The sequence below is a fragment of the Megalops cyprinoides genome, chromosome 13 (assembly GCF_013368585.1).
Source record: "Megalops cyprinoides isolate fMegCyp1 chromosome 13, fMegCyp1.pri, whole genome shotgun sequence".
Taxonomy (NCBI): domain Eukaryota; kingdom Metazoa; phylum Chordata; class Actinopteri; order Elopiformes; family Megalopidae; genus Megalops; species Megalops cyprinoides.
The window spans coordinates 1,572,501-1,593,517 of record NC_050595.1 but is presented as its reverse complement, the minus strand read 5'-3'; the positions used below and the strand labels follow the sequence as shown (position 1 = coordinate 1,593,517).

At 50.8% G+C, this 21,017-nt stretch overlaps 2 protein-coding genes across 7 annotated transcripts in view; both read left to right on the top strand.

The window, feature by feature from the left end:
• The window catches only part of ripor1 (RHO family interacting cell polarization regulator 1), a 67,404-nt gene extending 61,513 nt beyond the window's left edge, over positions 1–5,891 (top strand). For all 6 annotated transcript variants that reach the window (XM_036543393.1, XM_036543392.1, XM_036543390.1 and 3 more), the window contains 9 exons: positions 1,050–1,183; positions 1,616–1,781; positions 1,873–2,008; positions 2,692–2,853; positions 3,430–3,588; positions 3,930–4,126; positions 5,085–5,168; positions 5,473–5,563; positions 5,669–5,891. In XM_036543393.1, coding sequence (XP_036399286.1) covers positions 1,050–1,183; positions 1,616–1,781; positions 1,873–2,008; positions 2,692–2,853; positions 3,430–3,588; positions 3,930–4,126; positions 5,085–5,168; positions 5,473–5,563; positions 5,669–5,766 — 1,227 coding nt within the window. In that variant the 3' untranslated portion in view covers positions 5,767–5,891. The remainder of the gene's footprint in view (positions 1–1,049; positions 1,184–1,615; positions 1,782–1,872; positions 2,009–2,691; positions 2,854–3,429; positions 3,589–3,929; positions 4,127–5,084; positions 5,169–5,472; positions 5,564–5,668) is intronic.
• Positions 5,892–8,376: 2,485 nt separating this feature from the next.
• Positions 8,377–17,066, top strand: ctcf (CCCTC-binding factor (zinc finger protein)). The gene is made up of 12 exons (XM_036543860.1): positions 8,377–8,536; positions 11,297–11,857; positions 12,040–12,349; positions 12,610–12,780; positions 13,129–13,262; positions 13,398–13,518; positions 13,796–13,945; positions 14,131–14,291; positions 14,856–15,038; positions 15,169–15,304; positions 15,397–15,582; positions 15,844–17,066. Exons 2-12 carry the CDS (start codon positions 11,306–11,308, stop codon positions 16,044–16,046), a joined length of 2,307 nt encoding a protein of 768 aa, XP_036399753.1. The 5' UTR covers positions 8,377–8,536; positions 11,297–11,305; the 3' UTR covers positions 16,047–17,066.
• Positions 17,067–21,017: the final 3,951 nt, after the last annotated feature.

Below are 21,017 nucleotides of genomic sequence, written 5' to 3'. Positions count from 1 at the left end.
TTTATTTCAGATGTATGTGTGGCTGGAAAGGGCCACTCTTGAGAGATGGGCATATGCCTAGCTGTGTTCTCTCTGAGATGGGAGGGGGGCTGTGATGTCACTGTAGTGGGCGGGATCTGCCCACAGCATAGGGAGCTGTAGAGGAAGTTCTCCTCCACAGTGGTGTTCAGAGGCACTGATTTAATAAAGCTGAGCATGATGTCACTCCTGTCTAGTGCTATAACAGTATTGAGCTCATCCTAGCTGAGGACCACTGACAGGGCTGTCAGTCACCTCCAGAGGAGATGCTGGCTGTGAGAATGTGTGTATGTATGTACACAGCGATGTCACCTGTATATGTATATTTTGAAAGATTATTATTATTCTTATAAGTATAATAGGAGACACAAGCAGTGTATTTGTGTGTGTGTGTTTACAGTAATAGTATGTGTGTGTGCATATTTATACCAGCGTATTAGATAATTTTATTTTTGCTTAGCAGACTCTCTTAGCCAGATGCTGGTTATCCATTAATACATGGTGATATGTACTTTGCGGGTTTGGGTTAAATACCAAACCGAATGGTACAACAGCAGTGGCCCACCAGGGGATCATACCAGTCCTTGGGTTATGGGTCCTGCTGTTGTAACATTGCTGCCCATATAGACAGACACCAGAACACCCCACAATACCAGGGTGCAATGCTCCAGCATGTTAGGGATTTTTCTGTATCCATGGCATCATGGTTGACACTGTATGTATTAACACTGATTATACTTTATGACGTGGGTGCGTGTGTGTGTATGTAATTGCACTAATGGTACCTTTATGCGTTTGTGTGCGTGTGCATGCGCGCGTGTGTGCGTGTATATGCGCGCGTGTGTGTGTGCTCGTGTGTGTGTGTGCTTGTGTGTGTGTGCGCGTGCGCGTGTGTGTGTGCGTGCGCGCGTGCGTGTGTGGTTGTGTGTGTGTGTGTGTGTGTGTGTGTGTGTGTGTGTGTGTGTGTGTGTGTGTGTACGTGCGCGCGTGCGTGTGCATGCGTGTGTGGTTGTGTGTGTGTGTCTCCTCAGGGACGGAGTCGCAGTCGTTCCTCCAGTGTGAGTCTGACTGTGGAAACTGCCCTCGGGAGCTTCGACTTCCTCAACACCTCTGACCTGGAAGACGAGGAAGAGGAAGAAGGAGAGAGGAAGAGTGTTTCTGGAAGGTCAGGGCTCCATAACAGCCTCTGGTTTTCCCTCTAATGTAGAGATTATACATGAAATAAGGAGCCCTGCTTTTTTAATACAATCCCTTACTGCCATCTAGTGGTAAAATTGAGAACCTTAGAAAAATAAGGATGTTGATAAGCATACAGCAGTGCTACTGTGAAAATGCAACTAGTAAAAAAACTACTTATGGAAATAATATTAATTTTAACAAAAGCTGCAAACTGATGCCCACTTGCCCAGAAGTGAGGTTGTGTTTGCGCTGAATATGGCATGCCGTGGACAGGCTCACCATGACACAGCTCTGTTGGCAGGAGCAGGGTGTCCATGCCTCATCAGGTGGAGTTCTGTGGCTATGGTGGTATGGGGCTTCGCACGGCTCTGTTCATGGCCTGTAATCGGAACTCGCCCTGTCTGGTTTATTTGTGCAGTGAGTCTCACAGCGCCCCCGTCAGGCCAGCGGATGGAAGTGCGGGTGAGGAGGAGGGGAGTGAGGAGCGGTGCTGGGGGTCTCCTGCCGGCCCCGTGACCACAGGCTGTCCCGTGCTGGATCGCACCCTGCTGGTGCATCTGGGGAACTGCAGCGCGCAGCTGCTGGTGAGTGTGAGGGGAGACGCTGGCAGGCAGCAGGGCGGACAGACGGAGGGGCAGGCCGTTTCAGTCCCGCTGTGTTTGTGACGTGTTGCAGAAGCTGGGCACCTTTGGGCCTCTGCGCTGTGGGGAAATGTACGCCCTGGACCGGCTGCTGAGGGAGGCCAGGGTGATGGAGCTGATCCGCCGGGTCACCGAGGACTCGCCCACCCGGGTCACCACGCCCGATCAAGGTGAGCTCAGCGTGGAGTGCCATGCGGAGGTGGGGACAGGCAGGCGTAACAGACACTCTGTTACAGGTAACGGCATGTTACAGGGAGCGCCGTTACAGACAGGGCATTCCAGAGACACACTCGCACTGCAGGGCACAGGGCTGGGGGACTGCAGCTGAGTCCTGAACCACCTTTTGGGTGGAGGCAGAAGCCCTGCTTAGGCTTCCCTGCTCACATCGGGTGTCTGAAGCTGATGGACTGATGGAAGCTCATGAGAACAGAGCCGTAGTCAGATCAGGGTGGCCCTGTGCACCGGGGGTTCTGCTCTGAATCCCGGATGGGATGAGAAAGAGACTCAGTCAGAGTTAGTTCAGTAAATCTTCAGCTCCGTGAGGGATAATATGTAAACCATAAGCCATGGAGGTCATCTGAGGAAATGAGCAATGAATCATGAATCATTAATCCTGCCTCCTCCTCTCTCTGTACCTGTCTGCCTCTCTGCACCTGTCTGCCTCTCTGTACCTGTCTGCCTCTCTGCACCTGTCTGCCTCTCTGTACCTGTCTGCCTCTCTGTACCTGTCTGCCTCTCTGCACCTGTCTGCCTCTCTGCACCTGTCGGTCTCTCTGTACCTGTCTGCCTCTCTGCACCTGTCTGCCTCTCTGTACCTGTCTCTTTCTCTGTCTGTCTGTTTTCCCCGGTGTAGTTGTGCCACAGCTCGAGCAGTGCCAGGGTGCCCTGTCGCTATGGAAACTCTGCACCGACGGAGCCAGCGTCTACAGCGCCACCACAGAGACGTTCCTCCGTGCGCTGAGCACTACCTATGCCAGCCAGCTGCCCCACCACGGCGCCAGTCTGGCAGACACAGGTACGGCCACGCCCACCCCGCCCCGATGCGAGAGCGGCCAGGGGGGAGCGGGGGGGGTCTCTGGGGCACTGCTGGCTTAGAGACTGGTATTATTTACTCAGGCCTGTATTTAACCATAACGCCTGGAACTGACAGGCATTATGTGATATCAGTGGTGATCTTTGGGAAAACACACTCAGGTGGAATAATAACATTAATAACATATCTGATCATTAATATCCAGAGTATTGTTTGGTGTTCTCAGAGTTTCAGCTCTAACTCTCAGAAGAGGAGAAAGAGGTTGGGGGTGAAGTGAGATTTTGTGGGGGGGGGGGGGGGTTTGAGTCCCTGTGGATGCTGGCAGATATAGCAGGCCTTGATTTTCACTTTGGACCGAAGAGACATACTCATTTTCCTAAAAGGGTTGTTCTCAAGCAGCCAGAGTGCATTTTGGGAAGAGGACAGATCAGGAAGTGCTTCCTTTGTGGGTGGAACTGTGTGGTGCCATGCCTTTGCAGCAGTTGTCTGGGTCACAGGGACACATGTGGGCGTGGCCTGCAGTGTGGTCATGTGACGTGTGTCGTGTTCCCTCTGCAGTGTTCCTGGGACTGGCGGAGAGGGTCCTGGAGAGGAAGCTGCCCAGAAGAGGGGATGGGGCGGCCAGGGAGACGCTCACCATCTTCCAGTTCTGGAGCTACCTGGAGGCGGAGGGCGTGAGTGCATTCGACACGTACGTCTCGGAGCTGGCGGAGGAAGGTGAGGCCACGCCCAGGCCGCTGATAACAGAGGTGTGAACGAGGGAGCCTGTCAGAACGGGTGACTGTGAATGTGTGTGTGTGTGTGTGTGTGAATGACTGAACTGGTTCTGTTAACGACGGCACGAACGTGCCTGTGATTCAGTCTTTTGCACATCATTTGCTTGTGAATAAGCAGGAGGGTTCTGTGGTGGCCAGGTGAATGCCTGAATGAAAAATGTTGTTGTTGGTCTGTATTGGGTGCGCACATACACCGGTGAATGATGAGAGAGGCAGAGGCTGTGTGGCTGCTGTAAGGCTGCACCCGCCCTGCTGTAACCGGGCCTTGCCGTTCCCCCGCAGTGTGGCTGGTGCAGTGTCTGCAATCAGGCGATCAGGACGCCCTGCTGAAGGCCCTGAAGAGGCCCCCGGAATGCAGCCTGAAGCGGGAGGGTCTGCGCGCCATCGCCCTGCTGCTGACAGACCCCCGGGGGAGGGTGTGCAGCGCCGCGGGGTCCCTGCTGCGGGGCCTCGCCGACCAGCCACGTCACCGCGAGAGGGTGAGACGCCCACGATAAAACAGAATAAAAACCTATTACTCACAGAGCGCACAGAAATAAAACCAAATAAAAACTTATTACTCACAGTACGCCAAGTTAAAACCCAAATAAAAACCTATTCCACACAGCAGCACAGCCTCTGACACACAGCAGCACAGCCACACAGCAGCACAGCCTCTGACACACAGCAGCACATCTTCTGACACACAGCAGCACAGCCTCTGACACACAGCAGCACAGCCACACAGCAGCACAGCCTCTGACACACAGCAGCACAGCCTCTGACACACAGCAGCACATCTTCTGACACACAGCAGCTTGTTTTATTTTCCGTTTGGCACACTGCCTTGTCTAGACTCACCCAGCACCAGTGCATACAAGAGCACTGTGCAAAGTACAGATTACAATTCAAACACAAATTAACGTTGACAGAGGTGAAACTTAGTCTGCCACAGCACGCTGGAGCTGCTGAGGACATCCCCACACTGCAGTGGAATAAAGGGCAGCATTGTGTGTGAGTGTGTGAGTGTGTGTGTGTTTGTGTGTGACTGTGTGTGTGTGTGTGTGTGTGAGTGTGTGAGTGTGTGTGTGTTTGTGTGTGACTGTGTGTGTGTTTGTGTGTGACTGTGTGTGTGTGCGTGTGTTTGTGTGAGGGTGTGCGTGTGTGAGTGTGTGTGTGCGTGTGTGTGTGTGTTTGTGTGAGGGTGTGCGTGTGTGTGTTTGTGTGTGTGAGTGTGTGTTTGTGTGAGGGTGTGCGTGTGTGAGTGCGTGTGTGCGTGTGTGTGTGTGTTTGTGTGAGGGTGTGCGTGTGTGTGTGAGTGTGTGTGTGTTTGTGTGAGGGTGTGCGTGTGTGAGTGTGTGTTTGTGTGTGTGAGTGTGCGTGTGTGAGTGTGTGTTTGTGTGTTTGTGTGAGTCTGAGCACACTTTACAGTGCTGAGTTTCCCATTAACCCCTGCAGGCCCTGGTGACCTGCCTGGAGCTCCTGGAGGATGATAGTGTGAACACGAGAGTCTCTGGATGCAAGGCCCTGGCGTGTCTGAAGGTGAGTCCTGCCATTTCTGCCATTGTCCCATTCCTGCGGGGCAGCCCCTCTCACACCCCACACACTGCCTGCCGTAGCACACAGTCTACATGAGGAAAAGCGTGTACCTCAAAGCCACAGCAGAGAGTGAATCAGAAGCCAGGATAACAGTCATTACACACTGAGGTGGCCGTAGTGTGAGAGGTGTGCAGCACCAGGGGCCGCGCTGGCTGATGGGAGAAGCAGCTGAGGATTCTGGGTATGCTGAACCCTGAGGAAACGGTAGCGTTGGTGTCAGTGACTCCCTGTGTTGTGTGTGCTGCAGGCCAAGGAGAGCATCGAGCAGCTGGTGTACCTGTGCCGCACGGACAAGGAGGACGTGAGGGACGCGGCCAAGCAGGCGCTGCTCGCTCTGGGTGAGGGGGGGGGGGCGGTGAGCAGGGGGAGGGGGGCGGTGAGCGGGGGGAGAGTGCGGCAGTGGAGGGCACCTGTGTGACCGCTGTGCTCTCTGTCCTGCCCAGGTGAGGAGGGACGGCTGGCCCATCGGCACGTGGAGGAGGCGCAAGACGGCGTGCCCCGCCTCTTCGCCCCGGGCAGCATGGCGAGCACCGCCTTCTGAGAGCGACAGTCCGTAACCACGGAAACCACGCAAACCATAATACCCACGTCAACACACTCCAGCTCAGCCACGCCGCAAACCTGCCGCTCACACGCGCACATGCGTGCATATACACACACACAAACACACACACACACACACACAGTCAGACTGAGTGCTGTTAAACACACACACAGCTAAGGAGTGTGTGATTAGAGACACACACGCACACACACAATAGGAGTGTGGCGGCAGCATCCATGGACTTGTTTCATAGTGTCAGTGAAGATGAATATCTGTAAATGTCTATCTATATATAAGTAATAATGCTGATTATTTCTGGAGAGCTGTGATACTGTGGAGAGAGACAGAGTTTTACTGCCTTACGTAGTGGCCTGGTGGGTGTTGCCTTCTGAGTTCGCCAGAGGCGTCCCGCAGAACGCTGGACTCAGATGGGCTCTTATGGGCTTTGGGAGCGAGCACTGATTGGGTGGAAGGTCAGAGGAACCGAAGAGCCGCTGAACAGGAGTCTGAGGAGGGGACGGAGGGCTGCGTGTCAGGTTGAGAGATGGAGGAGATGGTCCAGTTCACTTTCCTGTGTGGTGTGAACTGCGGCCTCCTGCCTGAGTGTCTGTTTAAGCTGGTTGGCTTGTGGGTGCTGAGTGCTTGTGTATGCATGGCAGTGAAGGAGGAGGGGGATTTGGGGAGGGGTTGCGGGCCTCCCTTTGTTTTGGGAGGAAGTGCTAGAGTTTTTCCCGGAGGACCCCTTAGTCATACAGGGAGCTCATTTCAGCACTCGGGGGAATTTGTTCATAATATTTGTTCCAAAAATCAGTGCCATCATTCCATGCTACCATTATATTTGCTTTATAAAAGTGTATCTATATTTCACTGAAGGTGTAGACATTTTATTGTGCTGTAATTCAGTTAGCCATGTTTAAATCATAAAGCACGGACCTATACCAGGTGCTCACACATCAATCACCCGCAATGCACTTCCTGAGGCTCATGCCACTGGAGATTTAACTGAAGAATATTGATTATTTCTGCTGTAAAGATAGGGAGAGGTTTTTTATTATTACTGTGGAGATCTGTAAACTGTGGTGGACGCTGTCTTTTTGGGACGGAGAACTCTGATCGTTCCCTTGGAAACCACTGGATTGGCACTGGTCCACTGGCGGTGTGACAGTTTGCCCAGGTTCTGGTGCATTCTAAGAGTGTTTTACAGGAGGACAAAGGGGTTCTAGAACAGAACCCGGAATTCACTGAACACATTCTTAAGGGAATCTTCAGCTTTGTTCTGTTGGACATTGAATGCATGGGCAGTCTATGCCTCTTCAATATTTAAGTGCCTAAAGTTACAGTGGAGAGTGTTTTAAAGAAATTAATAAATGAAATAGACATTTGTATTTAAGATTTAAAAGTTGCAGTGGATACAGAGAAACTGCAGCAGAGATTTAAGTATGTTGTTTTATTTTCCATATGACTTACAGATCCTGCAGCATAAGATACAAATGATTTACTATGAGTTTTTTTCTACATAATGTATATTGTCTGACAGGAATCTTGCCTGATATAAAATGTAAACAAAAATTATAAAGATATGTTGAAAGTCTATGCGTGTTTTTGTGTTCATTTGTTTGATATAACACTGACATTTAAAGGAACAAAAGGTATAATATATGTTATTTCTGTTCTCTGGATGGGAATATAAAGCGTCACTCTAAAGCCATTCCATCCTCGGATGATCCTTCAAATTTTGCGTAGCGTACACTGTATTTTCACTGTTAATCTATTTTTAAATTATGTTTGCATATAAGGGGGATTTTTGTTAGTCGGGAGGCAAACTGAGAAGGGTGGTTTCTGCGATAGTTTATTGTGTGTGTGTGTGTGTCCCGAGGGAAACGTCGGCATAAACACCCTTCCCCCCAGGGAGAGACTCCACGTCCTGAATCACCGGCAATTGAAGACATTCTTTTGCTGAGTGGCTTATATGAAGCAGAACACGATACGACACACGATCACCCCACAACACAAATGAACTAAAATGGATGAATTACAGATTCTCTCTTTCGCAAATTATACCACGGTGTGGGGTTATTTTCCTTTTTTTTGTTTACAGATTCTCAAGTCTCCAGGATTACAACAGGGTTAATGCATCAAAAATTCATGAAAAACAACCGACCGCTGGAAGGGGAAAAGTGCCTGTAATTCGAATATATATATATATATATAATAAAAAGTGTTCAAATGTTGGATAACATTAAAACGATAATGGATAACATTAAAACGATAGATTAGCAATCGACTGAATTATTTTTTCTCAATACCTAGCATAACTGTATGTATATATTTTCATCATCAAACGGGGAAATCAGATTATTGGACATTAAAATCAAGAACATCAATTTCTCGCTTTTTTAAACGATAGTTTGTGATGGCAGCAAAACCCCGCCGATCTGCACAGCCAAGCATAAAAACGAGACAAGCACTCCGCACGCGCCTATTTCCTAAGAGAATAGTCTCGCGATTCAAAAGTAGCGCCCCAAACGGCCAATTCCCACAATGCCGCGCTCCCGCCCCGCCCCCTCGCCAACGCCCCCTGGCCACCGCGCATGCGCACTCCACGGCTCTAGGCCGCCATTTTGTGCAGAGCCTACTCTGCAAAAGCGGGAGAGGATTAAAACCACCGGAGGAGAAGGGCGCGTTTCTACACCATCGCCGACCGAGCACGAAACGGACCCCCGGGCAACTGTACGAATTCGACGGGAAAATAAAGAGAGAAAAGCAGGTAAAACGGCGGTACTTCCCAGAAAAAGGGGGCATTTTTGCAGGAGCTTTATTCGGCCTCTAGGTGTCACGGTGGGGCTCCCGGTCCTGGCGGCTGGCGGGGGGTGTTTGTCTCCCTCTATCGTTATTGAAAATTTAGCAAAAAAACACTTATAACCCAGAAGTTGAGGGAAATGTTCATGTATTTAGACGATTTAGGTCAGTATTAGTAGTTATTTCGGTACGGATGGATTTGTGCGGGCTCGGGTGATTTGGGCGCCTGTTTAGGCCAGGCGTCCATTTTCTTTCCCTTCTTTGTTTCCTCTTTAGAGACTCGCGCTCCCTGCTCGCGCTAGCGTTAGCATTAGCCTCGGCTAACCGATCCCAGAGTCAACACAGCAAACATTTCCCGAGTACCGAGCCGCATCCACCTCAACTTTTTCAAGACGATGTGTAATTAGCAACACACGAGTTTAACCCGCCCTGTTATAAATGCTTGCTTTTTGAGGTTGGCGAGTTTCCTTCCCGCGTCGCCCTCATCGCAAAATAAATCAGATAGCTAGCTAACATTAGCTTCACCCACCGCAATTCCTCGCTAGTTGGGTATATTTAAATATAGAACTTAACTGGTTAACTCACTGGTAGTATACATGTCCTGGTATTTTACCGGATTGCCCCTTCGAATAGTGGATATCCATGTTTTGGCTTAGTTGCCTTGGTAGCATTGAGGCAGGAAATGCTAGCCTGTTAGCGATCTGCTGTTCTGCTTAACTTTATACTCGACCGTTCAATTCAAGCTGAACGAGAGAACTAGAAAATACACCGTGAATGTTTTTTTCTGATAAAGCGGACTGAAATAAGCATAAATCGGACGTTTGTCTCATATCCCTGCCGCGGCTCCTGGTTCCTCCACCTCCCCCAGGAAGGTCCGGTGTTTACAGTCTTACGCATTGAAACGGAGCACCTTTCCCACCTACCGAGAGAGGGGATAAAGAGCAGAGAGCTCCCTCTACAATCCGGCTGCTAACGTTACAAAAACACGCTTTTCACAGGGCGAATGGCGAGGAAAGTGCTTAAGTTGAGCCCGATCGCTGATGATTTACGCGCTGGTTTCGGAGCGCCGCGGCGGGGTTCCGCTCGTCTCATGGCGGCAGTCGGCCCGCCGCACTTTCGGTTCCTTTTGGACGCGTTGCTCGCCAGACGGCCTCTTTCGTGAAGCGATGCGGCGGAGGGCAACTTTCCCAGCGTCTTTCATGGGGGAGACTGTCAAATGAGCAAGATCGGCGAAGCACTTCTGCGAAGTGGTGCAATGTACTGTTTTGCTTCATCCTGCAACCCGCTTCGCGCTGTTTATAATGATAAATTCACCACTTTAGTTCCAGCAGGCTGGCTGTTATCCGAGTCGTTAGGAGAAGTTATCATTTTGAGCTCCCCGCCCCCTCCGCAGCCTGGCGTTGCGTAAGAGAGCACACCCGGGTAACGGCGCAGTGGCGGGCCAGCTCTGCCTGCAGCTCTGCCCGCAGCCCCGCGGACCGACAGCCAGCCAGACCATCCGCCTCGCCATTAGTTCTAGTGAGAAAGTTAATTTTTGTAAATGTAGTGTGGTATCATGACCAGGTAGATTAGTTTAGCGTTGTACTGAAAGTGGTAGTAGATAAGCACTTACATTACTAAGTTCTTCCATGTCAGAATGCTTCATTGGTTTAAAATGTTAAGTGTGTCCCATAACTATTTATTTCATGGTGTTATTTCGAGGGCTAGACACGACCGAGGACTAAATCATTCGTTGGTTAAACGCGATTTCCCCCCGATTTAAAGGCTTAACATGATCTGCGATGTACTTCCATTACACCACTGAAAGTAGTAGACCATGATATTGAGTCTTGCTGTGGCAGCTCGTTCGGAGATCGGTGTGTATTTCCTGAATATAGTAAACTTTTTACAAGTTGTCTGCCTCTTGTCTGTCAAACATGCTTGTTTTCAACAGGTTCAAGTGTAGGTAGCAGTCAGGGGAGTTCAGGCAGATATTTGATTCTTCAGAGGCTGAGAATCTGAGAAGACGCTTGTCTAGAAAGATGAAGTATTCACTGTTGGTGCAGGTAAATCTCAGGGAAGGAAGTTTGATGGAGGGTGTAAAAGTGGAAGAGTTTGTCCCTAAAGAACAGTTGACACAGACTTCTCTGTAAAAATGTGAACACACGCCATGTTAGTGCAGTTTGCTACATGTTTAGTTATGCCCCTAAATGTTTGCACTGAGTTGGTGTGACAGGAAGCCTTATTTAAATAATTCAGCTTTGCTTTTAAGAAAACCACCCAGGAGTTAAGGTCAATCAGGCATGAAAAACTACTCCCAGCGTTTAGGTCAAGGGAAGCAGTTATCCACTGCAGAATAGTACACTTCGTTATTGCTATAGCTAATATTGCTATGATTACCGAAAACTTCCCACTCAAACCTTTTTTGTATGTAGCAAGTGTAGGGAAGTTTTGAAGCCCCAAGAGATCTCACTGTAGTTTTGATCTGAGGTAACGAAGTATCTAAATGCCAGTAGCATGAGCACATAGGCAGGCTACTTATTCATATGTGTATTTGCCAGATTTGACTAAACCAAGCTCTGAAGTCCAACCCACCTTAGTTTACACCTTCTCTGCCTGGTACTTATTTTGTAGACTCTACAGTCATAGGTCTTTTCTAAGTTGCTAGAGGTGAGTGAGAACATGTCCGCTGGCCTGTGGTAGAACTCTGTGCAGGTTCTGATCTTTGCCGGGTTTGGGCTTTTACCAGGTCATATCCATGGAAGGAGAACCGACTGACGCGGTCGTGGACGAGGGAGGCGATGCCTTTAAGGCCAAGGAGTGCAAGACGTACCAGCGGCGGCGTGAGGGAGGGGTGGAGGAGGACGAGGAGGTGGGGGCGGAGCTGCTGCAGGCACAGGGGGAGGGGATGGGCGTGGTGGACCAGCAGGGCGTGGTGGGAGTCAACAGCGACGTGGGGATGATGGTCATGGACCCGCTGGACCCCACGCTGCTGCAGATGAAGGCGGAGGTGATGGATTCGGGCGTGGTCCACCAGGAGGGGGCCGTGGCCGGCTCCGCCCACGAGGCCACCGTCACCACGGTGGACGACACCCAGATCATCACGCTGCAGGTGGTGAACATGGAGGAGCAGCAGCTGGGCCTGGGAGAGCTGCAGCTGGTGCAGGTGCCTGTCTCTGCCGTGCCCGTCTCTGCCGCAGCCGCCGCCGTGGTGGAGGAGCTGCAGGGCACCTTCGTGGACGGCGCTGCCATGCCCAAGGACGGCGAGCCAGTGATCTGCCACACCCTGCCTCTACCTGAGGGCTTCCAGGTCAGCGGCTGAAAGCGGCTCTTTTCATGCCTGTGGCTCTGTATGGCAGAATCTTCTCTGTTTCTCTGCTGGTGGGGAGTTGGCTTTACACAGATAGGGGTGGGTTTGTGTGCTGTGCTCTGGGTGGGGGTGTGTGTGACTTCGGCAGCGGTGGAATTTGGGATTGTGTTGGTTTTGACCAGGTGGTGAAGGTGGGGGCGAACGGGGAGGTGGAGACGGTGGAGCAGGACGAGCTGCAGCAGCAGGAACAGCCCGAGCCGCAGACCGAGGACCCCTCCTGGGCCAAAGACCCCGACTACCACCCCCCTGTGAAGAGGACGAAGAAGACGAAGAAGAGCAAGCTGCGCTACGACACGGAGGAGGGCAAGGACATGGACGTGTCTGTGTACGACTTCGAGGAGGAGCAGCAGGAGGGGCTGCTCTCAGAGGTCAACGCAGAGAAGGTGGTGGGAAACATGAAGCCCCCCAAACCCACCAAGATCAAGAAGAAAGGTAACGTTCACACAGCATTCCCACATCATTGTGAAATCTACAGTACCGTTCACAAAACAGAAAGAGTTCTGTACCCAACATTGATTTTTATTGGAGCCATTTCTGTGAGCAGCTTCCCTGGGGTTCAAACCCAGACCCTTTAGGTGCAGATTTCAGTCCCCTAACCACACCCTCTAGAATGTCACATGCCTCTGGCTCTACCCTCTGATTGGGTGCTGTGGCTGCGCAGTGTTGATGTGTGTCCTTCCTGTGTGATCCAGGTGTGAAGAAGACATTCCAGTGCGAGCTGTGCAGCTACACCTGCCCGCGCCGCTCCAACCTGGACCGCCACATGAAGAGCCACACGGACGAGAGGCCACACAAGTGCCACCTGTGCGGCAGGGCCTTCAGGACTGTCACCCTGCTGAGGAACCACCTGAATACACACACAGGTACAGAGAGAGAAACGCGCACGGGTACAGAGAGAGAAACGCGCACGGGTACAGAGAGAGAAACGCGCACGGGTACAGAGAGAGAAACGCGCACAGGTACAGAAAGAGAAACGCGCACAGGTACAGAAAGAGAAACGCGCACAGGTAGAGAGAGAAACACGCACAGGTACAGAGAGAAACGCACGTTCACACGCAGCTTTGGAGAAATCACCTGCGCACCTGCTCTCAACAAGGGTTTACCTAACATGTTTGAAGTCCCCACCCCTAGGAACATGGCTGCATGTGGCTGTGAATTTGTTGACTTCATGTATCAGTTATGACATTGAGCGTCTGTCTGTGCGCCTCCAGGAACCAGGCCACACAAGTGCACTGACTGTGACATGGCCTTTGTGACCAGTGGGGAGCTGGTCCGGCACCGCCGCTACAAGCACACCCACGAGAAGCCCTTCAAGTGCTCCATGTGTGACTACGCCAGTGTGGAGGTGAGTGCGGACTTCCCCAGCGTTAGCACTGAGCCTGGCTCACGGGCGCCACCTCCGTGTGGGCCCTGGCACGTTTAGTATTCGGGAGCAGGAGTGCTGAGCGTTGTGGTAACGTTGCTGAAACGTTGTGTGCAGGTGAGTAAGCTGAAGCGGCACATCCGCTCGCACACCGGGGAGCGGCCCTTCCAGTGCAGCCTGTGCAGCTACGCCAGCAGAGACACCTACAAGCTGAAGAGACACATGAGGACACACTCAGGTGAGCCACACATTGGGGAAAACGCTGCGCTCACCGTGCCAAACGCTCACCTCCGCCACCTGCTGAGCACGTTCTGAGCCCCAGGTGCTCAGAGTGCGTGCCCCCCAGAAGGTCTCACTGCTGTCAGTAGCCCTGATTAGCGTCATTGCTACGCAGCATAACTGCTCTGCCCGTTCCCTCATCATTGAGCGGTCAGTGTCACGGAGAGGAGAAGGGAGCAGGTGCTGCTGCTGTGCTGTGTGTTTTTCTAAAATGCTGTCCTCCCTCTCGTCCCCAGGGGAGAAGCCGTACGAGTGCTACATCTGCCACGCCCGTTTCACCCAGAGCGGCACCATGAAGATGCACATCCTGCAGAAGCACACAGAGAACGTGGCCAAGTTCCACTGCCCGCACTGCGACACCGTCATCGCCCGCAAGAGCGACCTGGGTGAGCAGCACCTCAGACATACGGGTTCCAGCTGAGAGAAGCTTTCCACAGGGGCCATGAAAAGCCACTGAAAGCTGGCTACTTCTGCGTCCGGGCATAGGGTTGGGGTTCACAGGTGTGTGTGTGCAGTGTGTAGAGGGAGTGGTGGGCAGGTGTTAACCCCTCCCTTGCCTGTGGCCCTGCAGGTGTGCACCTGAGGAAGCAGCACTCGTACATCGAGCAGGGCAGGAAGTGCCGCTACTGCGAGGCTGTGTTCCACGAGCGCTACGCCCTCATCCAGCACCAGAAATCCCACAAGAACGAGAAACGCTTCAAGTGCGACCAGTGTGACTACGCCTGCCGGCAGGTGGGGCCCAGCTTCGGGGCGGGACACGGGGGGTGCCTCTGCAGCCGTAATAACAGCTGGCAGCTCTCTGTCAGAGTACTCGATGACTGTGTGCAGTTTCTGGGTATCCGCCCACGTGGCCCTGCAGTGCTCGGTATTAGTCAGGCGGGTATTTCAGCTGTGTGTGAGTGGCAGTGTGCCTCTTGCCCTCGTTTGACTCTCGGTCTGAAGGGCTTCATGCTGCAGCCGGCGCGCTGCCACAGTGCTCCCCTCCCCTGCAGACAGGAGGGACTCTGGCCTGTGAGAGCCCGTCAGCAGGAGGCTGAGTGGGTGATCTAATCGACATCAAAGGCACTTTGTGTAGGGGAAGATCGAAACGGTACTAAATCTTTAGCGGTAAATGTCTACGTCAGTGCCGTGTATGTAGTCATTGCACTCGTCAACTTAAATCAATAATATTTAGTTATGTTCTGTTCTGCGAAAAAGGATACAAAATGTTCAGTAAAGCCAGAAAAAAATCATTTTGAAGGTGAGTAATATGAGTAAGGCAGCCAGTGGAACCATGTGTGTGTTGTGTTTCCGCAGGAGCGGCACATGGTGATGCACAGGCGCACGCACACCGGGGAGAAGCCTTACGCCTGCAGCCACTGTGAGAAAACCTTCCGGCAGAAGCAGCTGCTGGACATGCACTTCCGCCGCTACCACGACCCCAACTTCGTGCCCACCTCCTTCGTCTGCACCAAGTGCGGCAAGACCTTCACCCGCAGGGTACGGAGCTCCGCTGTGGCTGGGGTCCCGGGGGGGGGGGGTGATGGGGGCGATGGGGCCCGGGTTTGGGGTGCGGGACAGTAGGGCAAGGCGTGTCCCCTCAGCTCACGGTTGGCGTTTGTTCCTGCAGAACACCATGGCCCGGCATGCGGAGCACTGCACCGGCCCGGACGCTGACGGGGAGAACGGAGCCGCGCCCAAGAAGAGCCGCGTGGGGAGGAAGAGGAAGATGCGGAGCAGGAAGGACGACAACGACGATGACAGTGGTAAGGGGCCTTCCCACCTCCGGCGCACTTCGGCACAGCGCCTCTCCCCTCTCTGCCAGTGCAGAGTTTTAATCTAAACTCTTCCCTCACAGAGGACCACGCCGAGCCCGAGCTGGACGACATCGACGAGGAGGATGAGGACGCCCTCCTGACTTCTAGCGAGATGGAGCTGGAGCAGGCGCCTCCCACCACCCCTGTCCCCGCCCCTATGCCCCCACCCGTCAAGAGGAAAAGAGGCCGACCGCCCGGCAAGGCCAACCAGCCCAAACCTGCACCACGTACGTCTCTGCTCTCCGTCTCTGCATCCTGCCGTTCAGACGTTCCTCTTGTCTCCATACAGTACCTACTTAGCCTTTTACAATGTAGTTTTTCCTTACGCTGTGTGCTCTGGTTAGTCCCCTGGTTTTGCACGCTGTGGTTTAAAGGTAGATCAGTTACGTGTAGGGCTTTCACACTGTAGTCCTAAACGCAGTGGCGGTAGAGAGCCGTGCGTGTGAGTGGCAGTGGGGTGTGGGGCTCACTCACTCTCTGCTCTGCAGCTGCGGCCATCATCCGCGTGGAGGACGAGAGCACGGGCGCAGTGGAGAACATCATCGTGAAGAAGGAGCCGGAGCCGGAGGCAGCGGCGGAGCAGCCGGACGGAGAGGAGGCCGAGGGCGAGACGGTGCAGCTGCCCACCGTGGAGGCCGCGCCCAACGGTGACCTCACGCCCGAGATGATCCTCAGCATGATGGACCGGTGATGGGCGCGTCCAGCCTGCGTCCCACACGCCAGCTTCCCTGTCTGTCGCAATATCCCCAAACTCATCTCCTCGGTCCGCCTACACTCACACACACTCACTCACACTCACACTCACACACACTCACACACACTCACGCACACAGAGACACACACACCTGCCACCTTAGGTGTATATGTTATGTTCTCTCTCAATTTTGATTTAAAAGAAAAATTGCCTGCGATATGTTAATCGCTTGGGTTTATTCTTTTTTTCTTTGAGTTTTTTTTTTCCTCCTGTTTTTTTTCCTTGCAGGTAACACTCAGCCCTTTTCTCTCTCGAGTGCTGAGGGAAGTCTTTACTCCATATATCTATTTTTTTTACAAGATGAATTAAATGTTTAAATGTGGATTTAAAAAAGTACAATGTAATAATGGCGATCCATGTTCCTTGTCATGGCAGGAGACTTGCTTACCTGAAATAATGAAGCTGGGGAAGGAAGGTTCGGATTCATTTCAAAGCTCAACCTTAGTTTGCCAGATACTTTCCCAACAAACACGCTGTTTCCGTGGTGTTGCCGTGATGATGCCAAGTTGTCATGGCAACATCGGGAAAACGTTGCATGTTAGCTTGGTTATCTAGTCTTTTCACTGCTGTAGAGGAGGAGGGGAGTAGTTTGAGTTTATTCTGTTTTTTTCCTTGCCTTCTGACCCCTAAAAGGGATTCACTGTCTGTTCACAGCGCCTTGCATTTTAACCTGACTCGTCTTTTACACGTCAGCGATTATGGAGTTCATTCAACCATGAGGAAGTGGTGGTCAGATTGAGTTAACGATTAACGATATCCATCGCATTCTTTTAAAAGCCTGCGATTATTATGTTGTACAAAAACGATCTTGGCTAGTCTTGCTTGTAAATATTTTTTTTTTTGTTTAATTGCGTAAATTTTAATCTTTTTCTAGCGATGGAAGACCTTGTAAATGCTGAATGAATGGCATTTTAACAGTAGCTTTGGGAACTGTGCTGATGAAAGCTGTCCATCTCTCTGTGTGTAAATGTTCAGAAATGCTATAAAGAAAATCATGTAGGAAACTTGCCCCTTTGCTCCTTTCTGCCTCTGTCCTTCACTGCTTGCGTATTGTGGATTTGGGGTGTCTCTGAGCCCACAAACCACAGACTGAGTGGGTTAGACGCCACCTGCATGACATGTGTAGCTGAACCCCGTTCCGACCCCACCTCTGCTCCGACCGGCCTTCCTGTGGCAGGGTGACAGGTCAGGAAGGCAATCCCAGCCGCCGGTGCCCAGGTCACTTTCACATTGACAGGCAGGAGAGTGTGAGGAGTCAGGGTTTCACGTAAACAGAACTACTGTGTTTAAATGCTAGGGAGCCATCTTGTTGAAGGTGGGGGAATGAGCACCATTTTGATTTTGGAAGCATGGAGGGGCTGTTGGCCGGTCTGAAATGTAAGTGTAAATTGGAGGGGGTGGGGTGTCAGGGAGGGGGATGGAAGGATGCTTGTACAAAGTTTGACTTGTTTTAAAAGAATCCTTTTACAGACCGTTTTTTGCTGATTCAGAATGAATTTTTCTGTTATGTTATTGCATTCAATTTGCTTTTTGTTAAGCTCTTAAAAATTCTAGGTTGATGCATTTTTGTACTTAGCTGTACTGTGTGATTTTTTTTTTTTCCAGTGTTTGAAAGCCAACATTATAAAGAGATTTATTAGGGAGGGGAAGGGGTGGCCACACTGAATTGCTGGGGTGGAGAATGTATTGCTGTACAGCTAATAAAAAAAGAAATTGACCTAATCCAATATCCTGTCTTATGTCCAAACAGAATGAGAAAGGAGGGGTGCAGTTTGAGGGGGCGGATGGTGCGGGATGCTGGTTTAAATTTGTTTTAAAAGTAATGAAACGCATTGCTGTAAGTGTTGCTCAACCCTCTTACTTTTATCTTAAGTGAAGTATAGAACCACTGACAGTTTGAGGGGAGACTGGCTGTTGAGTGATTTTGTTTTTATGGAGCACATGATTAATTTCCGAACAGATCGTAGGTTCCTTACGTTGCACTCGATGCTCAGGCTCGTGGCGTCCAAGGCCGTCACGCGCATAAAGCCACCTCGCGCTGCTTGACCGTGTGGTCTCGTGTCTGTGAAGTCGCGCGGTGGGAATGTTGCTGGTGTCGGATGATTGACAGGTCCTCGAGGCGCACCAACACCATTTCGAACATTTCGCAGCATGTTCAGGGGCTCCGCAACCCCCTCGAAGAAACCCCACAGCATCACCGCGCTGCTGGAGCCGCCATTAGGGCAGAAACCCCGCAGCATCACCGCGCTGCTGGAGCCGCCATTGGGGCAGAAACCCCACAGCATCACCGCGCTGCTGGAGCCGCCATTAGGGCAGAAACCCCGCAGCATCACCGCGCTGCCGGAGCCGCCATTGGGGCAGAAACCCCGCAGCATCACCGCGCTGCCGGAGCCGCCATTGGGGCAGAAACCCCGCAGCATCACCGCGCTGCCGGAGCCGCCATTGGGGCAGAATGGAGCGCATGTTGTTAATGCGTACGGCCTGCGCTGGGTCTGCCTGCCGTTCGCTGCAGAAACGCCGGTGTCCCGATGCGCCCTGGAATTCAGGGGGTTCAAAGGAGCGGGTGTGAGGAAGTAATATTTGCATTAAATGTTACCAATTTGCGCTACAAAATAAACTAAAACGATTGTTTCATCTTTTTTCGAATGGCACCAAAATAACTAATTAGAGTTTTTTTTTTTTTTTTTATCAAATTACATGCATTTTCAATTAATTGAGATGTAATTCACTGGGGTTGCAATTCCACATACCGCTACGGTTATGAGAGTGCCCCTCAATTTCAATATTTTACTGCTTTTATGAATTTGATTCGATGTGTGCAAATCTGTCGGGTAACATGCATGTTTCGTAATTATTCATTAAACACTATCGTGTAAAATCGAATAAACGTCATGGAGTTTAGGTTCAGTTCAATGTTGTAAAGTTGGAAAAACAGAAAAGTGAAGAACAATTCATTCAAAGTTTTATTAGAAGTGCAAATGAGTGCATTCATATTGGGCGTATTACACAACACCGTTTCATGATACAATCAAAACATTTTTCAAATCGTCAGAATTGGTGTCTGATTTACAAACTGCTGTGACCTACATTTCATGAAAGAGAAAAGAGAAACTATCTTGTCTGAAATGTGGGTCAGTATCTCCTAACTGAAGCACCAAATTCAAACGCGACCACATTAGGGGTGGGGCGCTTTTTTGTTTTGGTACACACTTTTTTTTGTTCTTTTCTCGGTTTGAATAAGCCCTCATCAGCGGTGATCGCCGTTACCTGGCGCTGCTGCAGCTGTGAGCGGTTTTTTCCATCAGCTGGACTCACCTGTGACCGGACCGCGGCGGCGCTGAAAGCGGCGTTTCCACGCCCGGCGGAAATCAGGGCAGGGCAGGGGCGGCTGGCTAGGTGCAGGAGGTAGGAAAATACTGGAAACACAAAATGAAACGGACCTGTATTTTGAGATAACTAAAGAAGTCCAGCTGCTTTTCATATTAATTTCAATACTAATTACCAGGATATTCCTGCTGTAAAAGACGTGAACTCAACACTTTATTACGTGGGTTTTTAACGCAACAGAGATATGAGATCAAGGTCAAATAGTGGCTGAATAATAATGGTGCCTGAATTGCAGGTGCGTCGGTAATAACAGAAACGGTAAAATTAGTTCAAGGGAAACAATGTCAAAAGTCAAACAAATTGCACTGCGAAAGAGGAACAGTGGTCACAATTTGAAGCTCACAGACAGAGATCAGTGGACACCTAACAGGATAGCTGTTAAAAACCACAAAACAACATCCTCAGAAATCACCACAGAACTGAATCTAATGACCCAGTCTCAGCAGAAACTGTGTTGTGAGCTTCACAGAGTTGATATTTTTTGTAGGACTTCCATTGGGAACCTGCTTGTAACCACAGCCAGTGCGCAACAACCCAAACCCTGGCGTAATGAGCACAGAACCTGGACCTCTGAGCTGTGAAAGAAAGTGCTATGATCTGATCACTAGTTTTTCACTGTTGTTCCTTCGTCTGGCCAGGTTTATGTTCGGAGAAAGTCAGAAGAAGCCCACAGCCCATACTGTTAATCACGGTGGGACTATGATGGCGTGGGCAGCCATTTTGTGCGAGTGATACTCTTACAGCCAAGAAATGTAATGCCATTTTAGGCAAGCAGGTTAACCCTATAGTGCAAACATTGTTTCTTCAAGATGGTTCCATATTCCAAGATGATAACACCGCCACACACACTGTTGAAGGCATTCCAGCCAAACGCCTTCCACAGCCTGATCTAAGCCTGATCACCAGATCTAAACAGCATCAGACCTTTATGGAATGTTCTGGAGTGTGGAGTGCAGAGCAGATTTCCACCTCTGTCATCTATGAAAGCGCTGGAGGCTTGCTGTCTTGAATGGTCTAATATTCCAGTAGAAACAACTAAAAAAGTAACAGCATTCCAAGAGGTATTGAAGCAGTCCTGATGCCAAAGGATGGCCAAACACTGTTAAAATTGATATTTTGTTTGGTGTTTCCATTACTTTTCTACCCTCTGTAGCGGTTCCTGTGGGAAGAGTGTGGCTTGTCTGTGTTTGCTGAAGGTGTGTTTATGGGCCTGCAGGTAGCCTGCTGAAACCGCAGGTAAACTCCATGCCATTCTGCAGTTCAGAGTGATTTTGAAATAACAATGGAACATGCAATCAAACAGACATCTTTCGTTGTGTGTGAGAAGTCAGGAGAACTTTCTTTTTTTCATTTTATGTACACTGGGACCTGTTTTGCCATCTGGTTAGCTGACCAACTGCTGTAAAGTGACTAGGTGCTGGTTTTTAATTGGCTGCCTAGTGGTTGCACTAATCGCTGGTAGTGTGCTCCTGCGATGGATGTGAGGCGGAAAAGGAATCTGCAGCAAACGTCCCTCAAGCA